This window comes from Tachysurus fulvidraco, chromosome 3 (genome assembly GCF_022655615.1).
Source record: "Tachysurus fulvidraco isolate hzauxx_2018 chromosome 3, HZAU_PFXX_2.0, whole genome shotgun sequence".
Classification (NCBI taxonomy): Eukaryota; Metazoa; Chordata; class Actinopteri; order Siluriformes; family Bagridae; genus Tachysurus; species Tachysurus fulvidraco.
The window spans coordinates 15,327,666-15,352,288 of record NC_062520.1 but is presented as its reverse complement, the minus strand read 5'-3'; the positions used below and the strand labels follow the sequence as shown (position 1 = coordinate 15,352,288).

At 37.9% G+C, this 24,623-nt stretch overlaps 1 protein-coding gene across 11 annotated transcripts in view; it reads left to right on the top strand.

Moving 5' to 3' along the window:
- ptprub (protein tyrosine phosphatase receptor type Ub) overlaps positions 1 to 24,623 on the top strand; it is a 193,237-nt gene that overhangs the window by 106,833 nt on the left and 61,781 nt on the right. For all 11 annotated transcript variants that reach the window (XR_007140115.1, XM_047811098.1, XM_047811100.1 and 8 more), the window contains exons 4-8: positions 3,193 to 3,268; positions 7,553 to 7,668; positions 10,478 to 10,652; positions 18,339 to 18,632; positions 23,421 to 23,744. Coding sequence is in view for 10 of the 11 variants with exons in the window: in XM_047811098.1 (XP_047667054.1) it covers positions 3,193 to 3,268; positions 7,553 to 7,668; positions 10,478 to 10,652; positions 18,339 to 18,632; positions 23,421 to 23,744 (985 nt within the window). In the remaining variant the exon portion in view is untranslated. The remainder of the gene's footprint in view (positions 1 to 3,192; positions 3,269 to 7,552; positions 7,669 to 10,477; positions 10,653 to 18,338; positions 18,633 to 23,420; positions 23,745 to 24,623) is intronic.

The following is a 24,623-nucleotide window of genomic DNA, read 5'->3' as shown; positions in this document are numbered from 1 at the left end:
CTTGCTCATGGCTAGAGACTTTCTCAGGCAACATCTGGAATTGTTCAAGGATCCATTAGTTTACATTAAATCTGCTTAACAAGCAGGAGACAAGTATCAGGCCCATGAGATGAAAGATAAAATATTTTTTAAAAACATTGAAGTTGGATAAAGTTGTGCGTTTCTGATTCTTGGGAAAATGTTAACATTTACTAATTACTTCTGTGGTAGCTCAGTGGGAAAGGGCTTTCATGCATTACTGGAAAAGAATGGGTTCAAGTCCCAGGACTTGTGTGAGCCTGTAACTGGGTGACTGAAGTTTTCTAGTCTGTCCTATGGACTAGGTCCTATTAGCAAGGAGCTTAAATCTTAACTGCCCCAGGGGTAGCCAAGAGGATTAACCTGTACTGTACCTCTCTTCATGCTTGAAAAGGGGAACTGGGATATGCAAAAGTCCCTTTCAGAAATACAATGTCACTGAATGTTCTGTAGTTTGATAGCTGGTATTTCTAATATTAACTCTTTTTGCCAGAGGACAGAAAAAGGAATTTCCGCTGTTTTAAGAGGTGTCCATTCCATTTTCAGCACTGAACTTCTTTGTCATGTCACACTCCACAGTGGTGGTTAATGGCTTATAAGATAGTACATACTCAGGGAATTAATTACTTTTTCATAAGCATGTCTACATAGTCTACAATGGCGATAAATTAATAAAAAAATTTTGAAGATTTATCTTTAAAATAAATGTTGATCTCTTTCTCTGGATTGCAGCATGCAGCTAAAATCTGTTATCTTCAACCACTATAATTCTTTGTAATGTTAACCCAACAAACATCTTACATTGAAAACAGTGTACTGACTAATTTTATATCAAACTTGAGGCACTAAAATAATTAATTTGTTTATATGGATAAAAATGTTATTTCCATTCTGCCGGCACCATTGTATTGGTTAAAAAAAATTGGTAAAGGGGTAAAAAATTCTGTGACAAATCTCCCAGTTACTAAGACGTACCTTTACTTATTTAAAATGCTTGTTGTAAAAGAGCTACCTCTTTTGATATACAGTTTTATCTGTATATCAGTTTTATCAACTTACGTAGAAAATGATCAGCATGTATAGACGTATCTCATATGCAGATACTGTAGGCACACTTAAATGATGATGGATATCATTCAGTGGGGTTTTGTCTATAAAATAAGAGTCTGTTCTGAATGTCAGAAATGAAACAGTGAAGTACTTCTTCAAGAGCAAAACATTGCATCAGTTTGCAGCTTTGACTTTAGTTCACTCTGGGAGTAGAGATTAAATTCGGCTTTCTGAACTTGCTCCTGCATTGACGACTTATACCGAATCTGGATCTGGCTTTCACTCTTTATTCATCTATCTATCCTCCCTCTCATTCCTGTGGGCAATTTTCTGAAATGCAGTTCATTTCACTACATTGGTGTGGCTGTGGTTCAAGTCAGGGATGTGGTTTTGATGCTCTGTGGTGAAGCTGAAGCTTCTTTCCAGGCACATGAGCTTCTTAATACAAAGTGAATTTGGACAGGATTACTTGTCTTTCTTTGCTGCATATGTAATAGTTTTGGGTTTGACTTGTTTTTACTTTTACCGAGTTTGTGATAAACACCAGTTCCACATATGTCCCACAAATAATGTCTTTATTTTAGAGCACCAAAAAAAAAAAACATGAATAAGTAAAAATGCTTACAAAAAATACATAATAGAGTAAATTGGGTTTAGGAAACATGGTCTGACTTTAAGCATAGCATTTACAGACAAAATTCTTATCTTAAAAGTATTATGATTGCTATAAAAAAGGACTGCATACATTTACCAGACACCATTAAGGTTAAGGGCCTTGCATAGGGGCCCAGCAGTGGCAGCTTGGTGGACCTGGGGTTCGAACCCATGACCTTCCAATCAGTAGCCCAAAACCTTAACCACTGAGCTATCACATCCCACATTATACATTTATTCTTTTTTACAAAACAAGATTTATAGTTATTTATAGTTTTTTTTTTCACATGATGTATTTATTATGACATGAGACTTGTAAATAGGGATTGTGGGTTTATTTATTTCATATGATTTGTATTAAACATGATCGCATATTGTCTCCACGTGTGTACAATCTTAGGGCAATCAAAGCTAAAATGGACTTTCACAGGTTTTTCACAAGAATAACATAATAGCATATGGAATATATGTGAAATTCTGGGACAGAAATCTCATACTGTGACACCAATTAGGGAAAAAAATATCAATGTCTTGTTACACTTTTGGCTGCAGAGTTAAGGGTTTCGATGGATGAAAATATTTCCCTATTAAAGTTCATTCCAGTTGAATATAAAGTGTTCAAATAACCATGTTAAAATGACCTGGAGCTGCTGCTCAGTCGGCAGACAGTAAACAGCAACAAAAAAAACAGTTTTTCTGTGGTGGGGATTATGAGAAACAATAACTTTGATGGTGTGCGTGGACAGCCTCACTGTCTAGCTTGGGGAGAGCAAACAATAGCCCTACCCGCTCCATGCCCATCTGTAATAACATCTCATCATCGCTGTCGTGCGCGCTGTATCGATTTGATTTCATTGCGCTGCGCTAGCTGTCCTTCGTGTCTGGATAGTGTGGAGCCTGTCCCTTGTCCCTGGAGACCTGTGTCTCTTCCACTTGCATTATGAGTGAGTGTGTGTTTGTGTATGTGGCACGAGCTGAATGAGAAGCATGAGTCATATTTCACATAGAGCACTCCTGATGAGACCATTATTTCTTTATTTCTTTCAGGCCTTGGGGACCCTTAAAAGAGTCAGTGTCTATTCTTCCTTTCTCTCTCTCTCTCTCTCTCTCTCTCTCTCTCTCTCTCTCTCTCTCTCTCTCTCTCTCTGTCTCTCTCTCTCTCTGGTTCTCACTATATGACGGTCAGGGTTTAGCTTTCTTTTGTGCACTAGATAGATGAGCCCTTTTTTTTTCTTCTGCTGGTTAAACCTTGCTTTTCTTGCTTATATATATATTTGAAGCAGATCATTCAACACTACACTTGAATTTAAAACATAGAAATGTGTTAAAATGATATAGAGAATTGTTTGAGTAATCAAGCTATGTGAAGTAATTCATTGCAGTTCATGTTTGTGTTATTTCTATGCGGATTTGTGGATTTTTATTCTTTCACAAAAAGGGTATTTACAGTACATTTTTTTCTTTGTTTAGGTGTTGCTGGAGGCGACAGTAGACCGCTGGGGCTATATCGCCGTGGACGACATCTTGCTGCTGAACTATCCCTGCTGTAAGTAGCATAGCCGCGGTCACCGTGGATGAGCGTGGATGAGGAACTGGACGGGTTCAATGCTAGGAGGCAATTTTATCATTGCACATTTCATTTACAGGGGGCAGCTGGTACTGTACTTCTCTTTGAGATGAGCAGCTGTAATCTTCTGCCCTATGTCAGAAATCAGCTGCAACAAACCTATTAATGTCCCTGTACAGTACAATACTCATGGCCTTCAGCTCTACCTAACATGATACATGGTTTGTTAGGAATAAAGGAATATAGTATTTAATGTGCTTTTCCAGCAGTCGAAGTACAGCTCTGTTTACAGCTTTTAGTGTTTCACTTTTTAATCCTTAACTAGAATAATTTGTTTGTTTACTTTGCATTTATCGTAATACCATACGCCGTATGTCTTTTTGTCATGCAACCTCTGTGTGTGTCATGACATGTATATTTGTATTCTGCTTGCTTTCTTGCTAGCAGAAGCCTGCTGTTCCTCAGTGGGAAATGGGCTCAGATAGCATGTGGACTTTGGAGATCATACAGGGCAAGATCAGAGCAGTGAGCTCTAGCTGTGAGGGAGTGTGTGATGTGTTCTCTTCACTGGAACCATGAAGGTCTTAAATACAAAGCATGGAGATGCAGTATAACCACGGGGAAAATAGGCTGTTACAGAGCATCCTGTGTTTGTAAACGATCTCAAGAATGCTGGTAGATATTAACGGTTTATGGATTTACACGATGCCATTGTTATTGAAATGACAAAACACAAGACTAGGAATGAGATATATAATAGATAGATAATTATGGAAATTCTACAGGCAAGCAATGAAATTAAAATAATAATAAAAAGGTTAACCTTGCACTTTCAGCGGTATTTTACTGATTGTATTGAAATAAGTGCAGTATATATATATATATATATATATATATATATATATATATATATATATATATATATATATATATATATATATAGTAAAATTATATACAGTTTATTTACTCAATTAGCAATTTACATTCCATCTGTGAAAGGGTGTGTTAATTAAAATATTATGTGGCATGTGTCATGAATTATTAGTATAACATAAATAACATAATTGTTATTAAATGGACATGATTCATTTTAAAATAATGTTCATCATATTTATTAAATATGAAATTTCATGTGATTGTTTTATAGGACTACATTACCAGGATTCCATTTTTACTAATTATTACTGTACAAATACTGGTAAACTGTCCTGTTTATTACTCCCAAGTGTAGCTCTGATTGCTGCTCAGTGCTGAATATGTGGTGTATCAGGGGAAGAGATGCTGGCTTGGTGTTAACAGGGCAGCCGATGGCCTCAAAGGGACATCTAAGGGCCCGCGGCTCCATTAAATAGCTGTAATACTTACTCATTTTTAAACAGCACTGACAAACTGCTCCCCGGCGCTGATGAAGTCAAATCCTAAACAATGAAAACAGCAGATGCAGCGGTCAAGGAAGCCCTTCATGGCAAAGCCTTTCACCTCCTGCTCTTCCACCCACTTCCCCGCCTTCTCCACTTCCTGCGGGCAGCAGATGGCATCATTTGAACCCCACTGGGCCCATTAAATAATTAAGACTCTCATCAGGATCTCGGCACATTGTCGAGCATGGCATCATGCCAGGATGTGGAATTTTGTCATGAGGTGTCTAAAAGGACAGGAAGAGAAAATAAAATAAATAAAATAACTAATATAACATGCAATCAGAGCTAGTGATTGTAGACAAGGTGCTAAGCAGGTGTGGCATTTGTGATGCAATTCCTCTGGGCCAACGTTTTCTCTACACCAGTACCTGAACACAATATTTAAATATGCTATCAACACCGCAGGGGAGAAAACACTTTTTTTTTAAAAATAATTAATATGTTGACAATAACTCCTTTGAAATATACCCGAGCACAGAATGAGTTTTCAGTGCTTCCGAACACGTTCAAACAAATCTCTGCCTAAAGTACTGATAATTAAATGCTTTAAAAAAATTTTTTAAAGTCTTTAGAAACCAACTGCTGTTTGTATTTTCTTTAATTCAAACTCCTTTTTTTACATTTGCATGCCTAATGATAGCAGACAAAGAAACATAAATTACGAATCAAGCATTATAGACCAGTGTTTTCACAAGACGCCGGGCCACCTGCCAGTTACAAACACAGTAGCCACGTCAACCGCCTGTTCGTACAAACTAATTCCTGGAATCATCTTTATACGCTGTCAGAACCCAACAACCAAATAAATAAACAAGACCTTCTTTAATCTGTTTCTTTCTGTTTCCCAGCCAGTCCTCCTGTGCTATGTCTGATTGATTTAGCATACCCACTATTCATATTTAGTACTGCCTGCAGTAACCCACAGCACTGGATCAGGTGGTAGGCGGAGAAATTAATGACAGAGTTAATCGCAGAGTTCAGAGTATAAAGACAAGTCCTACACAGAGCTAATCACCTCAGCTAACTGTAACATTCTCAGTGAACGGAGAAGCAGTCGGTTATTGCAGATTTCCACGCTTTAAATTGTAAAAACCTCAATTAAAACATATTTCGCTCTTTAAAATTAACATCTTAAACATATTAGGTATGCGGGAATAAAGTGAATGTATGGAAAATGTTTGCAGACCGTAACCCGTGTTCTTTTATCATGCACAGCATTGTCTGCGAAATGGTTTAATGTTTACGAACAACATTTCTGTCTCATTAGGGAAGTCATTTCAGCGAGTCGCAGTAAATGAAAAAAAAAATTGGGTTCACAAATGAATAATTGTGGATGTATATTTTGAATGCTGAAAATTATGATATATATATAATTCAATTCAATTCAAGTTTATTTTTTTAGCGCTTTTTACAATAGACATTGTCTCAAAGCAGCTTTACAGAACATAAACATAGAGCAGAAGGTAAACATAATTAATGATAAAGGAAATAACGAATAATAAAAGTAAAAGAATTGATAGAATAAAAAAATTCTAGATTATTATTCGATATAATTAGTTCACAATCTGTATGTATTTATCCCCCTATGAGCAAGTCTGAGGTGACTCAGGCAGCAGTGGCAAGGAAAAATTCCCTTAAATTGGTAAAGAAAGAAACCTTGAGAGGAACCGGACTCAAGGGGGACCCATCCTCATATGGGTGACACTGGGGGTGTGATTGTAATATACAGTCAGATAAATGTTGTATTGGTGTAAGGATCATGGACTTCAGATCTCCTTAGTATCACAGAGTCTAACTGGAGATGTCTCAGGAATCTTAGAGTCGGCCTCGGCTCAGTGGACGTCCAAAGGCTTCGTCCCACAGAGGACGTTGGGGGCTGGTACAATGTCTGGATGCCTCGGGATGGGTACAAAGAGAGAAGCAGTAGAAAGGGATAAACATATCTGCTGTTCATAAAAATGTGCTGGTCTGATGTACTGGTGCATGATATTATAGGATGTATTATGTGTACGCCTGACTAAAGAGATGAGTTTTTTATCTGCATTTAAACTGGGAAAGTGTGTCTGAGCCCCGAACACTATCAGGAAGACTATTCCAAAGTTTGGGAGCTAGATAAGAAAACGCTCTACCACCTTTAGTAGACTTAGATATTCTGGGAACTACCAGAAGTCCTGAGTTTTGTGATCTCAGAGGGCATGAAGGATTGTAACGTGTTAGAAGACTAGTTAGATACATGGGAGCTAAACCATTAAGAGCCTTGTACGTGAGTAGCAGCAGTTTGTAATCAATTCTCTTAACAGGTAGCCAGTGTAGAGATGATAAAATTGGGGTTATATGGTCATACTTTCTTGTCCTAGTGAGAACTCTGGCAGCTGCATTTTGGACTAACTGTAACCTATTTATTGAAGATGCAGGACAACCACCTAGTAATGCATTACAATAGTCCAGTCTAGATGTCTAGATATATAAAAAAAAATTGAAGCATCAAAGGTAATATTTCATAATGACACTTTAACTAGAAATCATTTAGCTCATTCTTTGGCATTTTCATTGATTTCTCTTGGGAATCTAAACTGAAAATATCAAAAATGTTGTGCTAATAACTCTCTCTCTCTCTCTCTCTCTCTCTCTCTCTCTCTCTCTCTCTCTCTCACCATATAGATATATAAACATAATTGTATATTTGCTTTCTTTTAACCATGATAATCTTATAAAAACCAGCCTGTAGTGTGAAATAGCTTTCGTGCCACACACTGACATTGTTCTTCTTGGGCAAATATTTGTAAATGGGTGAGTTACAGATAATTTTATCACTGAATCTCTGCTCTGTGCTTTTCTTTAGATAAAGCCCCCCACTTCTCTCGTCTGGGGGATGTGGAGGTCAACGCTGGACAGAATGCCACCTTCCAGTGTGTAGCAGCTGGAAGAGCATCAGAGGCAGAGAAGTTTTTACTGGAGGTGAGTACAGCTTCATGACAGCAAAGATTACTGTATTTCCGAGGGCTCTACTGGTTAGCTGTGATACCCAAAGATCATCATTATGTACTAAGCACAAAAAAATAAAAGTATAGAAACCGGATTCAGTGTTGTTATTTTTAATGTTTGCATTCTGCCCTTAGAGCAGTTTATAGAGTTCTGTTTATGTGCTGGACCACATGAAGTACTGAGTCCATGCACATAAAGTGAGGAATTAATACAGAAATTGTACACTTCAGTATTCAAATATCTTGTTTTCTTTACAGGAGAGTGCTTTGAATTAACCAAAACATTGTTGTTAGCTTTTTTTACTCAGTAACTCAAAGTCGTGATTTGACGTTGGCGATTTGAGAATAGTATCATCCCACACTCACGTAACAGTCTCACGACTTTGATTTAGTTCAGTTTCCATGTAGGATACTCATCCAGTGAGGTGTGTGTGTGTGTGTGAGAGAGAGAGGTGTTTATTTCTTACTTGTGAATTATTATAAGTCTCTTTGCATTATTATAAGTCATATTTTATATTCAAGCTGTCTCTTGTTTTTGTGATACACAATATTACCATTTGGAAAAGCAACATTTATCTAATTTATACAGCAGAGCAATTTTGTGTTAAGGGCCCTGCTCAGGGCCCAGCTCAGGGCCCAGGAACAGTACCTTGGTGGCACTGGGATTCAAACTCACAACGTTCTGATCAGTAGTTTAATGCCTTAACCACTGAGCTACCACTTCCCCTATTTCCTGATACAGTCTGCATTTTCTATCTCTGATTTTTTTACTGCCCATGTTTTAAAGTGTAAATTGTGACATTTTTTTTCAACACATGGGTGATTTGCATAACCTGACAAGTTAGCTTATCACAACAAACAGAGGTTACAGAGGTGCATAACCAGTCAAGTACAGAATACATTAAAAATAATTTATTTTTCCCCAAAATGCGCTGCTTAATATTTACAACCATCACATATGTTTTCCTAATATAATATAATATAATATAATATAATATAATATAATATAATATAATATAATATAATATACAGGGAATATGGCATAGCCACTAGTGTTGTAGGTCAGTGCCCCAGGCCAGGGAACCCAGTTTGGGTTTTAGTTTCTGACTGTGTCGAGTTTTACACATTCTCAGTTTGTTCATTTGGATTGTTTCAAATTGTCCCAGATGTGAATGAATGAGTGTGATAGTTTTAAAGGATTGGTGTCCTGTCCAAGGCATGTTCCCATCACCAGATTTCCACAGCAACTCTGATCACAAAGTGAAGTCCATTAAGACAAAATGTAGTAAAAAGCCTTTCTTGGTGAGTGGAGGTTATTGTAACAGAAAAAGGAGGATTCAGTCTGGAATGGGATGTTAACCTCACTTTTGGCAATATAATATAATATAATATAATATAATATAATATAATATAATATAATATAATATAATATAATATAATATAATATAATATGCACAGTGTTTAATACACAGTCATTTTTGTTGGTATATAAAATATACAATGTAAACATGGAACCATGTTTTTTTTTTCTCTTCCTGGTGGCTAGGAGAAACAAGACTCAGTCAAAAATGAAATTAAATCTATGATGATATTACGTTTCTGTGACAAGGATGAATGCTAGTGGCTACATGCTGTCATTTGGCACATTAAACACTTTCAAGGTCTCTTTGAAATCTGCCCTGCTCTTGCAGTAGCAGACACATGGCTTCCCTTCACCACTACCATACTGTAGCATTTCTTTTATAAACCTAGTTTGTGTTTTTGTTTTAATCATAAAATCCATGTTGACTTCTGTCAAGCAAATGGGCTGGTTTGTCATCTGCACTGCAATTAGCCTAAACAGATCCATTCACCTCAATGTTTATCCTTCCTCATAGCTGCTGATTTAATGAGTTTAAAAAAAACAAAAGGTAATGGTGCGGCCTGAAAGTCTGTAAACTGATTTAAGCCTTGTAGTACCATGACTAGAGCCAGTATAGTCACATCAGTTTTGATCGTAAAGAATTAAGGCCTGGTTTTCTGGGGTGTTCTGCAGATATCGTGAGAGCTGAAACACTCCAACAACCATACAGGCGGTTTCTATTCACACTGGAACACAGAATTATTATGTAAACCACAGGGAGAAGGAAAGCTTTCACTGACCCCTTATAACCTTTCCACCTATATGCCTATGTCTATTCATTGCTTAGTTTCATACTATTTGATGTTGATCAGAGTCAGTCTTGCAGCTACAGTATGATGTAGTTATCCAGAGCTATTTTCTACACCCTTCACAACTCTATAGCGTAAAAGTTGGCACTTCTGACTCTACCCAAAGAGCGAACTTAATCAAATAAAAGTGATTGCTTTTTTCATGCATGAAATGTGATTTATTTCTTCCAAATACTGCAGTAACCCGGTTCAGTTAGGTTTGACCATATCTAATGCTATTACCTGGTTTCTTTTAAAACAGTCACTCATGTCAGGCCTGGCCATAATCATATTATTTTCTTATACTGTAATTCTCAGCATTAGCCTTTCCTCTAAAGTTAATTGCATGTCAGTGTATCAAATCATGGCTTTTTTTTTTAATGAATTAATTATTTTTTTCCCTTTACTTTTACTTGTCCGCCATGTCTTGCTGATATTATAGGAATATAGAAACAGGCCTGTTAGCCGACTGTGAGCATCTGTTCAGACATTTTATGTCCTTGATATTATACGGATATTTAAATAATAATGCATGTCTGTGTCTTTTGTGGTCGGATACTAACATGTTTACTCGTCCCTTTTATCCATTCTAGCGGCACAATGGCGAGGTGTCCTCAGGTGCCTCAGTCAAGCACCTGGGCCGCAATCGTTTTTCAGTGTCCTTCCAGCTGGAGGACGTCCAGAGGCCTGAGCAAGACCTTTACCGCTGTGTTACCCAGTCGTCCAGAGGCTCTGGTGTTTCTAACTTTGCTGAACTCATTGTTAAAGGTAAGGTTCCCCTTCTCTTCTTTCTTCCTTCCTTCCTCCCTACCTTCCTTCCGTCCTTCCTTCCTGCCTAATTATTTTTTTTCCATCTAATTACCTGAAAAGTCAGCCACAAATAATTTCAGGTGTCAAGACAAATCTCTACACTGTGAGTTCATTGCAGTTGTAGTACTGTAAATGCATTTATGTAGCTCAGTTGTAATACTGTAGAGTTTTATGTACATTACTACAGTATGGATAATGCAGACCGGATTTAATTACAGTGTGTTTATATAGATCTTGCTGACAGGAAGAGTGGTAATTTCCAATTTATATATATTTCTCACACCACTCACAATCCAGAAAGCCAAAACATACTGTATTTGGTGTTTTCTTCTTTTTCTTCTTCTGCTTTAAGACCAGCTAGCAAATAATACATGCAAAGCCCCCCAATCACCATCACATAACTCAACAGGGAAATGTGTAATTATTCACAGCAGTAGGATGATCTTTGCACAGAGCTCTACAATACTCAGTAGTAGCAGTTAGTTGTGACACCCCCAAGTATTAAATACACAGTAGTATGAGTGTTGAGATTTAGTCTAGTTGAAATGCACTGTCATTGCAGTCAATGTGTTCTGTACAACCTGGCCTAAACTGTTATTCTGCCTCATTAAGTATGTTAAAAGCAGGCTATTTAAGTTGTCAGATGAAGCTCTGTACTGGAGTCCTGAACGCAGCATGGGTTCTGCTGATAAGTAGGTTAAGTGTCTAATAAGCTTGCAGTTTTGGAAAAAAGTCACACATGAAAAGCTTAACTGATGTTTCCGCTAAAAATAAGAAATAATCACAGCGGAGAAGAGATAATGCTTACTAATTAAAAGAGTATTTTATAGTTTTTTAAATCAATTAATAGAATATAATCTTGCAACGGTAGTCAATTACAAGAAAAGGTCATTTGATGCAGTCACAATATTAAATTTCATGTCACAAAGCCTGTCTTTTGAATATATTATTAAAATGTCATAGGCGTAGAACTTTATATTAGGTAGGCACAGGTTAGAATGACATTTAGCTAAGTATGCTGACTTAGCAGGTCAATAACCCATAGGCTAAAATCTTATGTCTTTTTAATTAACAAGGTCAAACTCTGACAGACCCCCTGACTCACTGACTTTAGTGTGTATTTAAAGAGTGGTGGGAAGAAGGCTACTGTATGCCAGGTTCAGGTTAGCATTTTCCAAAAGTGCTTTCTATAATGTTGGGCTCTACGTGAGGGATGGTGATATTTAAAAATGTATGTCAAAGGTTTAGCAAACTTAAGATTTAGTCAGGGTTGCAAGTCAATGGTTGCTAGGCTGCATCATCATGGTGATTCAGTCTGCCCACATTACTTATCATGCACAACAGGAGGCAAACCGCTCATAATGCTAACCAATGACACTAGGCTGTCAGGTCAGGACTCACTGAGCGGTAGTTTCTGATCCTCAGCTCTTCTCTGATCCCTAAATAGGGAAAAGGAAAGTGTGAAATAATCACAGGAATGGCTCAAGCTTACCTAGCTTGAGCCGAAAGTGTGAAATAATCACAGGAATGGCTCAAGCTTACCTAGCTTCTCTGTATCAGACCTACTCCTGTCTCTGAACACTCTGATAGAGTCGGTGAGGCACCGCCAGTCTAATCCTGTTGATAGATACAGCAGCAAGGATTAGGCGGAGGTAAGGAAGGGGCTGTTTGTGGCAAGACAAAGTTACCTGAAAACAAAGGTTTATTAAACCCTTTGGCTGTTGCCATAAATATAGCATTAAACGCTCCCAAAATGGAAGAAAATGAAAGCTAGGTGTCAGCTGAAATGAGCAAAGTCAGGGGTGTGTTTATGTGTGTATGTGGTTGTGTGTGTGTGCATGCATGTGTGTAATTTATGTAATATAGCCCTATAAAATAATTCTTAAATTGTATACAAGGAATAATCAAGTTGATTTATATATATATATATATATATATATATATATATATATATATATATATATATATATATATATATATATAATACAGTGTATGATACCATTTGTTAACAATTTATTAATTTAAATGTTTAAATTAACATTTCATTCATTACCTTAGATCTGAGGTGTATACAGTATTTTCTGCACTATAAGGCACACCTAAGAGATTTAAATTTTCTCAAAATTCTCCGTGCGCCTAATAATCCGGTGCGCCTTATGTGTGCACCGAGTTCCAAAAATCTGTAAAAATGTTGTTGTGCGACTTTGGTAAGCGCGACGCTTGATTGAATGTCGGACCGTTTCTCGCTGACACAGGGACGTAATATATACACTACGTACGCTGGCAGCGATAAACCAATCAAAGGACATTACGTAATACGTACAGTACGTACGCTTACCTCCGCCACGCCTCCGGTAGGTATACTACCGGTATGTTGCAAAACAACATTTGTTTCTTCCTAACCATTATGCGTTCCACACTCCAGTCCAGTAGGTGGCGGTAAATGCACCTTAAGTTGGTTTGCCATCCGCCAATAAAAATCAGATGCTTAAGAGGCACAATTCAAACTAGATATGTAAAGTTCGTCGCAACAAACTTTGATGTTGGCTTTGATGGTGGAAGTATTCGCAAAGGCAGGTGCATTTTGGAGGTGAGTGGACATGAGCACGTAACGTCATCCAAATACCCGTGAGGCAGTTCCCCTCATTGTGCTGAGTGTTTTGATATGTCACATGTCCATGTTGTGCAAATTTTTAATTTCGCTTGTTTTGGGGGCGGGGCTACATGTGACATCACGTGGTGTCGAGTGATGTCACCAGAATACCCGGTGGGGTGCCAATACTTTTGGCAAAAAGTGGCTACTGAGGGTTTGGACATTTCATGTCAATACTGCAGTCATTATGGGATTCTACTTATGATACTGCATAGAACAGTACATGCAATTCTTAATGTTGGATGTATTGTGTGTGTGAGAGCTTAGAGGGCTTTTCGGAATTCCCCATTCAAGTCTATGGGATGTACGACCGTCGACTACGGGAAAACCGAAAATTCTGTCGGAATTCCGAAATAAAAACTTCGTCCGGAGTAAGGTCCTAAAGAACCTGTCCGAGTTTGGTGTAAATCGCTCGAGTTACAAACCTCAAACCTCGAAATCCCTAGGCCGCATTTTTTTTTAGAATAAAGCCGGCTAATAAATAAATAAATAAATAAATAAATAAATAAATAAATAAATAAATAAATAAATAATAATAATAACCTTATAATGGAAATCAGAATGTTGGCTTCTACAAAGCCAACATAACTACAAGCAATTCAACATCAATGTATCTATGGTTCGGAAGTGGAGGAAGCAAGAAAATGTACTGCGCTAAGTTAAGAAAACACAGTAGATGAGGACTTTGATGGATTTGTGGGAGAAGATTGATTAAAAAATAATGTGTGTGTTGTTAAATAGTAGAATAAAGTTCAACTAAACTCACTGTTTTGCTTCTGTTACCTTTTTTTGTAGACCTTATAATATATTATAATATATAATATAATATATAGACCTTATAATACGGTGTGCCTTATGTATGGGTTAAGTACAGAAATAGACCCCGTAATTGAGACTGCACCTTATAATCCGGTGCGCCTTATGGTGCGGAAAATACTGTAAATCTTATCGACAAAGGGGTGGTTTATGAGAGGTTTTCATTTCAGCCACATGGAAGCCATAACTGATGACAAAAAAATCCGAGACTTTACATGTATTTCATTTAGGAGCTTGTGTTTATGTATTTAACAGTGTTTATAATGTGATCAAATATTCATTGTTATACTGAAAGCGATTTCTTCCTTTTGCGGTTTTCCCTGAAATATGGTGTGTTAAAGCAAAAATGCACAACCATGATAAAGTACCAAAATCAAAATTCTCAAACTTGTACTCATTATCACACAGGGCTTTCTGTTTGTGGTTGTCACCCCATGTGTATGGCCCAGTGCCCTTAAAAAACATTTCTCCAAGAGTTATTACTCATAATTAAATTGTGTATTTTTTGCTGCATCAATAGGTCACATTTTAGCTGAGTCTACAGAATTTCTATCTTAACTATAACAAAATTTTCTTTTCAATATTTTCAATGATAAAATTATTTCCTCTCGTTTCTTTGACAGTTTGAATACTGCATGTTGAAAATGTGATATTTTGTTGCTCTCTCATATGTGTGAAATGCATGATTAAAGCTAAATCTACTAGCTATTATGCTGTCGGAAGTATTTTGCTGCGATGATTTGGGTCCACTTTCCCCCTTATAGCAGAGTTATTCAACTGGAGGTCATGTATGCTGTATCACTGTATGCTGGAACACAGAAATAAGTGTAGGCTTCATTTTCCACAGTAAAAACAGACCAATTGACTTATGAATCTGGAGTGATTTGCAATTGGAAAGATATTTTGAAATATTAGCTAACACCCCCTGCATCCCATAAGCTACGATTATTAATGTTTCGACTCGTTCCATGTTTTGACTCAAAAATGTGTTTGATCTCCTGAACTGGGAATTGAGCCTCATGAGGAAATGTTTTGAATACATCTGCTTTAGCGGACAAAGTTAATTCAAATCAGTTCAAATTTATTTAGACTGTTTACCTTTATTCTGTGGTGAAACTTTAGTATATCTTGATGGACGTGGTCTCATTCAGGACAGAAGTACTGTGTCCACAAGGCAGGAAGTCTCACTGAATGGTTTGCTAAAATGAAATTCTGAAGATATTAGCTTCACCGGATCTCAACCCTTTTAAACACTTGTAAGAGATTTTGGTATCGATCGTGGATGAGGTATCGTTCAGCACCATCTCCATCACCATCCTCACAACAAAAAAGTCTGAAAAAGTTTATGAAAGTTTATGAATCTATGAAAAGTTGCAGTGAAGCTGCTCTGGTGGCTTGTGGTGATCAACACCTTACTAAGACACTGTGTGTTGATTTTACCTATATTTTGTCACCATGTTGAACTGGCAACTTGGAATTATGGCAGAAACTTCTTCAAAAAGTATGAAGCGTAGTAAGTGTAGTAACTCAGGTTCCTCAATAAGTAAAAAATATCTAACAGGATTTCACTAACCTTGTGAAAAATGCAAGAAATTCTTGTTATAAATAAAGACATGAATATTAGAAGAAAGGGAGGAAGGAAAGTAAGAAAAAATATATAATGATACTACTACTACTACTACTACTACTACTACTACTAATAATAATAATAATAATAATAATAATAATAATAATAATAATAATATACACGTGCATTGTAATGGTACAGTATATGGCTTTTTCATAAATGCAATATAATACACATGTACAGCCCAGATAAATATATGGCCTAAGAATATCAGAATTAATTAGACACCATTTTAAACATATTTTCCCAAAGGCTTTCATATATTTCTAGCAACAATATTGCTTGCAGCCTACTTTAAGGAGCAGTACAGCATTATTGCTGTGATAAGTGGTAACGCCACTCACGGCTCACATCTGTGCTGTGTAAGACAGTTTAGGACATGGCTGCTTTCCCTCCTCAGCAGGTTGCTGATGGGCTCTCTGATGGGGCTGACTTGGACAGGAGGTCCAGTTTAAAATGCATCACTGCGCCTAAATTAAGCGCAACAGATTGGCCAGTTGGGACAGTTTCAAAGAACTGTGACTTCATGTTTCAGAGCATGGCTCTATTTTTCAGCCTTATATAGTAATGCTCTTTATTTTTTATCTTTGGTTCTTATTTCTCCGAGGCTTCTACATGTCATTCACAATCCCATCCACCCCAATGCTTGTGCTAACAAAGAGCTAATCATCCTTTTAGTTCGCTTGATTGTCTCATTTACATTTTATTGTATCGATTATAAACTAGCAATACAAATGCATAGCAGCTAAAATGAATGATAATTGTACACATCCAGTCTTTATTGTGTATATAAATAATAATAAAAAAGAATTGCTGTTCCTCATAACATAATGTCATGGAGAAGGTCTCTGGGGTGAAGTTTTCTGAGGGTGAAACCAAAATCCTTCCCTGTACAAACACACCATAGGCAAACAAATACCGGATAGAAGTAAATCCCAGGCTGGCTTTTATTTCAGCTTTTGATATGAGGGTGATGTGAAAAAATTGAGTTAATATTATTTTCAGACCAGCCTGACTGACAATAAGCTGACTTTATTGCTTCTCCGCTTTTCCCTGGAGGAGTTCTACATGTATCAGGATGAGCAAAGGTTCTTACAGTGCTAGGATAGAGGAGTGCATTGGAGAGCAGTACTCTGGGACACAGAACACGCCTGGGGATTAATGACAGAAACCACAGCACTCAGATTTTTCTACTACTCCATCATCTGAGACTTCTTTCGACCTTAATGCCTTCTTGTCTCATTAATAGTTCAGGAGCTTAAATCGCTGCAATGGCCTAGTCAGATGGCAGCCTTTAAATATAAATGAAGGCCCAGGCTCCCGTACATTATAAAAAAAGTGAAAGATTATTCTCTATGATAGATGCAGTGATCCCAATGGTTCCCTGGAAAGCTGATGTGTGTAACTCTCCTTGTGTGGATTTTTTCTCACTCATCTTGTTTTACTTTTAGCTCTTAATGCTGAGTTAACATGATATTTGTACCCATAACCTCAGAGGCTTTCTGTGACTTAGGTTTTTAATCATAGAAATGGTAAGTTTTTCAGTTAGCTGTACTTATTGGCCGATAACACATCTGAACAGTCAGCTGCAGACATAACACTTGTTAAGTTGTAGTAAATAAAGATAAATACAAGACCTTCAGTCAAAACTCTACTTATTAAATGGCAAAATCTTTGTTTTGGGGTTGCAATGGCTAAAGGATCCTATTGGATTAGGATCGAGTTATTCTTTTTTCATCTTTTAAAGAATAAGAGTTTGCTAAATCAATAAAAAAAAAAGCCATAGTCACAAACTGTGAATATTTATTGATATTTGTATTGTTCCAGTGTCATGGTTAACTCAGATAATAGAGACATATCAGTCCAGTGCAATCTACCCAGAAGCAAGTACTTTGTTGCTATGAAATGTCCTCGATTCTCATGTAGAGTTGCTGGTGATGACATTTGTAGTGGGTATCATTTAATTAGTTGCTTGGATATCGTATATATATTCAGAATGATATATGTTTGTAATCACCTAAGTAAATATTGGTTGTAGGGTTGATCAGAATTTTTAAATATTTTAAATATTTAACTTGTAATTTTCCTTGTGAACAGATCTGCTCTAAACATACACTCTATAAATACATTTTAAAAAATGTCTATACGGTCTGTATGTCTGTTTAGTGCTCCAAATATTAGTATTCATATTGAAACTCAAAGTATTTTCAGGAAGAAAATGTATTTATTTTCAAATATATAGGCTTTAACAAACAAAGTAATAAATTGAACCAAAATGATCAGGCTAAGGATGAATGAATGAACGCTTGACATCACATTCACATTAATGAATGTCATTTTAGATTGAATTTTCTGTCACAGGATCTTGATTTCTCGTCTCAAACAGATTATATAATCTGTAAGAAAATATAGATAGGTCTATATTTATATGTCTTTAGGGTACATTATACATTTTCCAATAAATACTGAATCCATATTTGGCTACATTCCTAATACAAATACAAATTTGACCAGTAACCAACTTTTTTTGTATGTTTGCCTTTTACAGTGCCTCCTTCTCCCATTGCTCCACCCCAGCTGCTGAGAGCCGGTTCAACATACTTGATCATCCAGCTTAACACCAACTCCATCCTGGGTGATGGCCCCATCATTCGCCGAGAGATCGAGTACAGAGCAAGTCACGCACCTTGGTCTGAGATCAATGGCGTGAACATGCTTACCTACAAGCTCTGGCACCTGGATCCAGACACAGAGTACCACATTAGTGTACTGCTCACCCGGCCGGGAGAAGGTGGCACTGGACCCCCTGGACCTCCTCTTATCAGCAGAACCAAATGTGCTGGTAAGTATCTGGAAAAAAATTCGCTTAGCTTGTAAGTGTCGAAAAGCTATGACGTATCAGCTGTGGTTTTCTTATACATTTTAGTGAGTCTAACATTTGATGAAACAGATAAGGTTTTACATGTGGCCTTTCATCCCAAGAACACTTTTTTGTTCTTACATTTTTGGAAGCAGGAAAGTTATGTTTAATTATAAAGTGCTTGTTTTCAGTTGGTGCTGAAATGTCTTAAATGCAGTTCAGGTCTTCTGTCTCTGTCATGTTGGTCACTTGCCAGGTTGTAATGGTGTCTGTGACCTTTGCCACATTCTTCAAAAAGCACTGTCCTTTCCATTATATCCTACCTCAGCCAAGCATTCCATCTTTTTCTCAAATCTTCTACTTCTACTACTCTTTAAGCCTGCTCATGTACCTAGAGACATACCATTTGTCAGTAAAGTGTAAAGACAAAAAAAGTGGTAGTGAAGAGAGGTGTGAAAATGGGAAAACTTTTCCCATTTTTACTGCTTGGACCGGAGATCGACTCGGGTGTTTTTTCCCCCCCTGAACTCGTTTGCATCTACATTCCCCACCCACTTTAACAGGAACATCTCTGAATCTGTACCTTCATGCAGGTATTTAATCATCCAATCATGTGGAACTTCCACAATGCAAAGAATCAAGAAGATAAGTTGATATTCATAGCAAACCTCAGAATATGGAAAATATGATCTGTGACTTTAACCATGACATGGTTGTTGGTAACAGGTGAGTATTTTGGGAACTGCTGATCTTCTGTGATTTTCAACCATAGGTAAGGAATAGCCATGATTGTAAAGAGTGCTTTACTTGAAGTATTATAGACTTCCTGTCATCTCAGGCCAGACTGGTCATTCTCCTTTGATCTCTCTCGTCAACAAGGTGTTTAAGCCTGCAGACCCTTGCTTTGCTTTTTGCACTATTCTGTGTAACTCTAGAGAGTGGTGTGTGTGTGTGAAAATCAGCAGCTTGTTTTTTTCCCCATTCTGTTGTATAATGTAACATCAGTATAATTCTTTTGCATGGCACTGCTGCCAAATTATTGGATAAGCACAGATGTACAACCGTGGATGGGGAGTAGGGAAGTATGAATGCTGATTCTGGCAGTCACATGAAAACGGTGGTCCACCTGATCTGGTGCGGTCTCTTTTAGTGAATTATAATTTGTATGTGTGTGTGTTTATGTGTGTGTGTGTGTGTGTGTGTGTGTGTGTGTGTGTGTGTGTGTGTGTGTGTGTGTGTGTGTGTGTGTGTGTGTGTGTGTGTGTGTGTGTATTATACTGTATGTGTGAAAGCTATCCATTCCAGTGAGTGAACATTGAAATTGTGTGACCTGTCATGGGGATACTGCATAAGGCTTGCTCAAAGCATATCACAAAAACACACATGTCTAGGGACAGCCTACACAGCAACAAATCTGATAAAGTTGCATTGTTCTCATTTGGTCCTCAATAAGGACATGTCAGGCAGCCAAAAATATCTGGTATTCAACCAATGAATGCTGGGAATGAAACCGAATAAACATCCATTCTGGAAAAAGTGAGAAAAAAAATGCATGCACAGAAATGCCGTAAATAATTGTGCATCCATTGTCAATCCTCGGTGCACACTCCGGTATTCTGGTCAAATGTAAAAATGCCCATAGAGTCTTGAAACAGTGGAAGGAAATGAAACAACCTGTGAAAGAGAAAGAAAAACAATCCTAGTGTTTTCATTTTTGCTCTTACATTAAGTTGTAATTGAATCGATTTTTTGGAAATGGTATTTCTGTGTGACATCCACAGTGGCGCCTGGCTGCACATGAATATTGGTACTGTTAAAGCTACTGTCATATTTGCTCAACTGTTCAAGGAATCATTTAGTTTCAATATAGGCACATCATTGCTAGTGAAATTAAGCTTTCCATACTCTATGCATTCTCACCCGTTCCTATTCTGCAGTCTGCTGAAAGCGAGTGGAGGATATAATTAACTGCAGGACTGGAGAGTGCGATTGGGAACAGTGCAGTGACTGAGCACATGAAGCTTTGATTTGTTTGGCATGCCGTGAATGCACACACACACACACACACACACACACACACACACACACACACACACACACACACACACACACACGCACACGCGCGCACACACACACACACACACACACACACACACACACACACACACACACACACACACACACACATGCCCAGATTAGCTGCAAAATGAATGTGGGCTCAAGAGGTCTTGAGCCGAAACAGAAACAGTTTAGGTAATATGTGATAACATCATAGAGTGTAATAGAGGGTAGTACTAAAGACAAAATATTCAGAATAGCAATAATTCATTACTCTTAGTATATAGCACAGTAAGATTTAACTCATATATATTTTTTTCTAGTATTCACACAATTTCTAATGAATCAATAAATTTCCACTGTAAACTTATCCCCAATTTATTTACTGTATCAGCATGACTTAGAACAAAATCATGAAACTTCTAGAAGTGAGTTAATTTCACAAATACACTATACAGCGTGAATGCTCAATCAAATAATTTTTTTAGTCAGATTGGTGATGCTTTTCCCATTGTCTTTCTGTGCTTTCTGTGGTCATTGCTCCTGGACTCTGCTTTGGGAGAGACTGTAGCTCTGACTCATCTGTCTTTATAAACCAAATGAGCCCTGACTTTTGTCACATTGGAAAATGTAATCACTTTTTCAGCACCTCTGCTCAAAATGGGCTCCTATATCGTATCTTTGCAGCGACATTGTTAGCTCTTGTCCAGTCTCACCACTGACAGTCATCTCATTGGATTTGTGTGAAATGTTCCCTGCTGGCACCCAAAGACAGCCTATTAGTTTGTTTCATTGTGTGGCTCGAAATATGAACGTTCAGCTAAGATGGTCTGTCTTCCGCAAGAAGCTTGTTAACAATTTTTACTGCCAGCTTCGTGGATGCTCCTGAGACCCTGGAGCGAATCCTCCCCCTAAAACAAGGGGAAAAATAGTGAAGTGATGACATGAGTGGCTTGTTTCTGGCTGGTTTCCTACCTCTCCCTGGTGAGAAGCTCACAGCAGCAACAGAAGGGAGAAAAGAAAGATTCCCCTCACAGATGGACCTCCTGCCATGGCTGCTGGGTCACTGAAGACCTCAGATCAAACAGAAAATTATGCATCTTTGCTCCACAGTGCAACATTACTTCCTTACAATATGATTGTTCAGCATTGCACTGAATGGTGACAGAAACTCAGTGTGCTCTTTCATCATATAAATGGAAATTTCACATCATAATAACATGTCACAATAACCAGAAGTGTGCATATGAATGTTCTTGGTTGGTCTTCAGAATTGGTTGGTCTTCAGTGCCTCAGTTTTTTTTTTTCTTTAAATCTTATTGATTTATATTGTGCCATGAAGTCACTAAATGCAATCTCACACAGTGATAGCTAGATCCTCACTTACTTCCTGCAATGCACCATCTGATCTGAAACTCACCAAGCTTCCCCATGTCTCAACATTACCTACAATAATAAAGCAGTAACTCACTCATTTGGATTCCCAGCTGCCCCGGGGCTATCAGTATGTTGCTCGAGGCCCTTGGCTACCCCGACTGTGTTCTGTCCCATTTCAGAGTGATGCCAAGAAGTGGGTGCCCACAGCGCAACCTGGCAAGATGACAAAGCCTTTAAACTAGGTTAAGCAAAGTGGAGTGACACAACAGTGCACTTAGAGACCCTCAGTGAGCAATGTGTACATGCTGAGGTCGTCTTTTCAAGTTAAATAAAAGGAACAACGGTACCTAATGTAATTGTTTTTAACTTACAGCCAATTTCCCAATTAAAACAATCAACGCTATTGGCTTGCATTTACTCCTTTTATTGACATTCTAAAATGTATTTGTTCTGATTTGTTCAAGGTTTACAAAAGAATGAGGAAAATGAATGTAATGAAGCCCATACAAAGCAATTTATTTGAACCTCTGGGAAAATGCAGGAGAGTTAATGTCTAACATGGAGACAGAATGATTGAGATCTGTAATACATAAAAAAAAAGATACCTTCTGGCAATAACCTTATAATGGTAGTGCTTTCATCCTGTCGCCTCTGCTTCTGCTCATCTCCACTAATAGAACAAAGGAATACAATCCATTATGTAGAATATTGTTTGACAGAATGTATTGACTGTGTTAATATTGGAGCAAGACAAATGTGTTCATCGATGGTGTGCAGTGTGTCTTTGACTTTTTTTTGTAATTGTTATTCAGGAACAGTTCAGAGACCGTGCTCAGTAGGACAGTATATTTTCATTTTATCTCCTCATCCACTGTTGTGAGCTAAAAGAGAGTCAAAAAGGATCTGTTTCTGTCTCTACAGCCAAATGAGGGCAGCATTATCCTGGCAGAAGCAGTGACATTCTAAAAATAAGTGTCTGGACAGAGTGACCTGGCAGAAGCAATAACTGGCCAAATTGGACGTCATAAGAAGAGACGCTTCATTCTCATTGTGACATGAAGGCAGGAAATAGTGCGAGTGAGGGAGACTAAAGAGACAGCCTGTCTTTTTATAATAAGTTGCACACTCGGTAACAGGAAAGCAGTTCTGGCCTTAGCAGTGTCTCCCAGTGAAAATGCACAACCTACCAGATGATGTACATGGATAGATTCTTTGTAAATGTATAGTAATTTGGGATGAAAGTAGTCCTTAAAATAGTAAAGTAATAACTTAAAGGTATTACAGAAACTGGTAATTGTCTGTCTTTAACTTTTGTCCTCGTTATGTCTTTTTCAGAACCTATGCGAGCACTGCGTGACTTGAGAGCTTCAGAGATTCAAGCTCGGCAGCTCACTCTGCAGTGGGAACCTCTGGCCTTTAACCTCACACGATGCTACACCTATTCCGTCTCGCTGTGCTACCGCTATGCCATAGCAGGTGGTACTGGTGGAGCTGGGCACAACACTACCATTAGAGAGTGCTTAGCAGTGGAGCACAACACCTCACGCTTCACCCTCCGAGACCTGCCACCCTTCCACACCGTAAATGTGCGCCTTGCCCTTGCCAACACCGAAGGAAAGAAGGAGGGGAAAGAGGTCATGTTCCAGACAGAGGAAGACAGTGAGTAATGCTGCTCTCATTAGTAATAGAATTGATTGGTTAGGCAACCATAGAACTGTAACCATAGAACAAACTTCCATTAAGTTTCCAGTGGTTTTGGCTAGGTTTATTTTCAGCAGACGAGATGGGCTGGCAGTGTGACTTGTCTCCATTCATCTCTGGTTGTGTCTAGAGAAAAGTGAAACAAACAAACAGAAAAAAACCCCAATTCTCTCTGAACCAGTCAGCATAAAAACAGTGAAATATTAATTATTCTTGTGAGACTCACAGGGAAGGTGGAAGGGAGAGACTTTGTGCTTATCCATGCATTATGACTCGGCACAGCAGCACTTAAAGTGAGGGACAAAGGACAATCAATTTTCCCATTAAGGGGAAAAACCTGCATACATTTACTCTTTGTTTGTAAGTATGTGTTGCATTGTATTTGAAAGAGGGTGCATGTGAAAGTGAGGTAGAGGCTTCAGTTTTAATGCTCAAAAAGGCCTCAATCAGCAGTTGTTCTGTATATACTTTCTCATAAAAATATGATAGTTTCAGTGTATACGAGTGAGTGGGTCATCTTATTTCCATCACCCCAATATTCTCTCTCTCTCTCAATTTGCACAATGTTAATGAGTTCATGCTAATACTGATAGACCAAATAAAGAGCCTTGTTATCGGCTGTAAATGCTGTATTGTGTGTCAGTCATGGCAGCTTTTCATTGCCATTTGTGGCAGCTCTGTATACAGTACATAAGTAGCACATTGCCTCATGTCTCTGAAGCATAATTGCTTCCATTCACTGTAAACTGGCCTTGCCCAGTGTCGGATCTTTCTTTTTTGAGGTTGTTTGTTTATCTGAGGTTACAGACACATTGTCTCGGCCGTTTCGTTTATGCA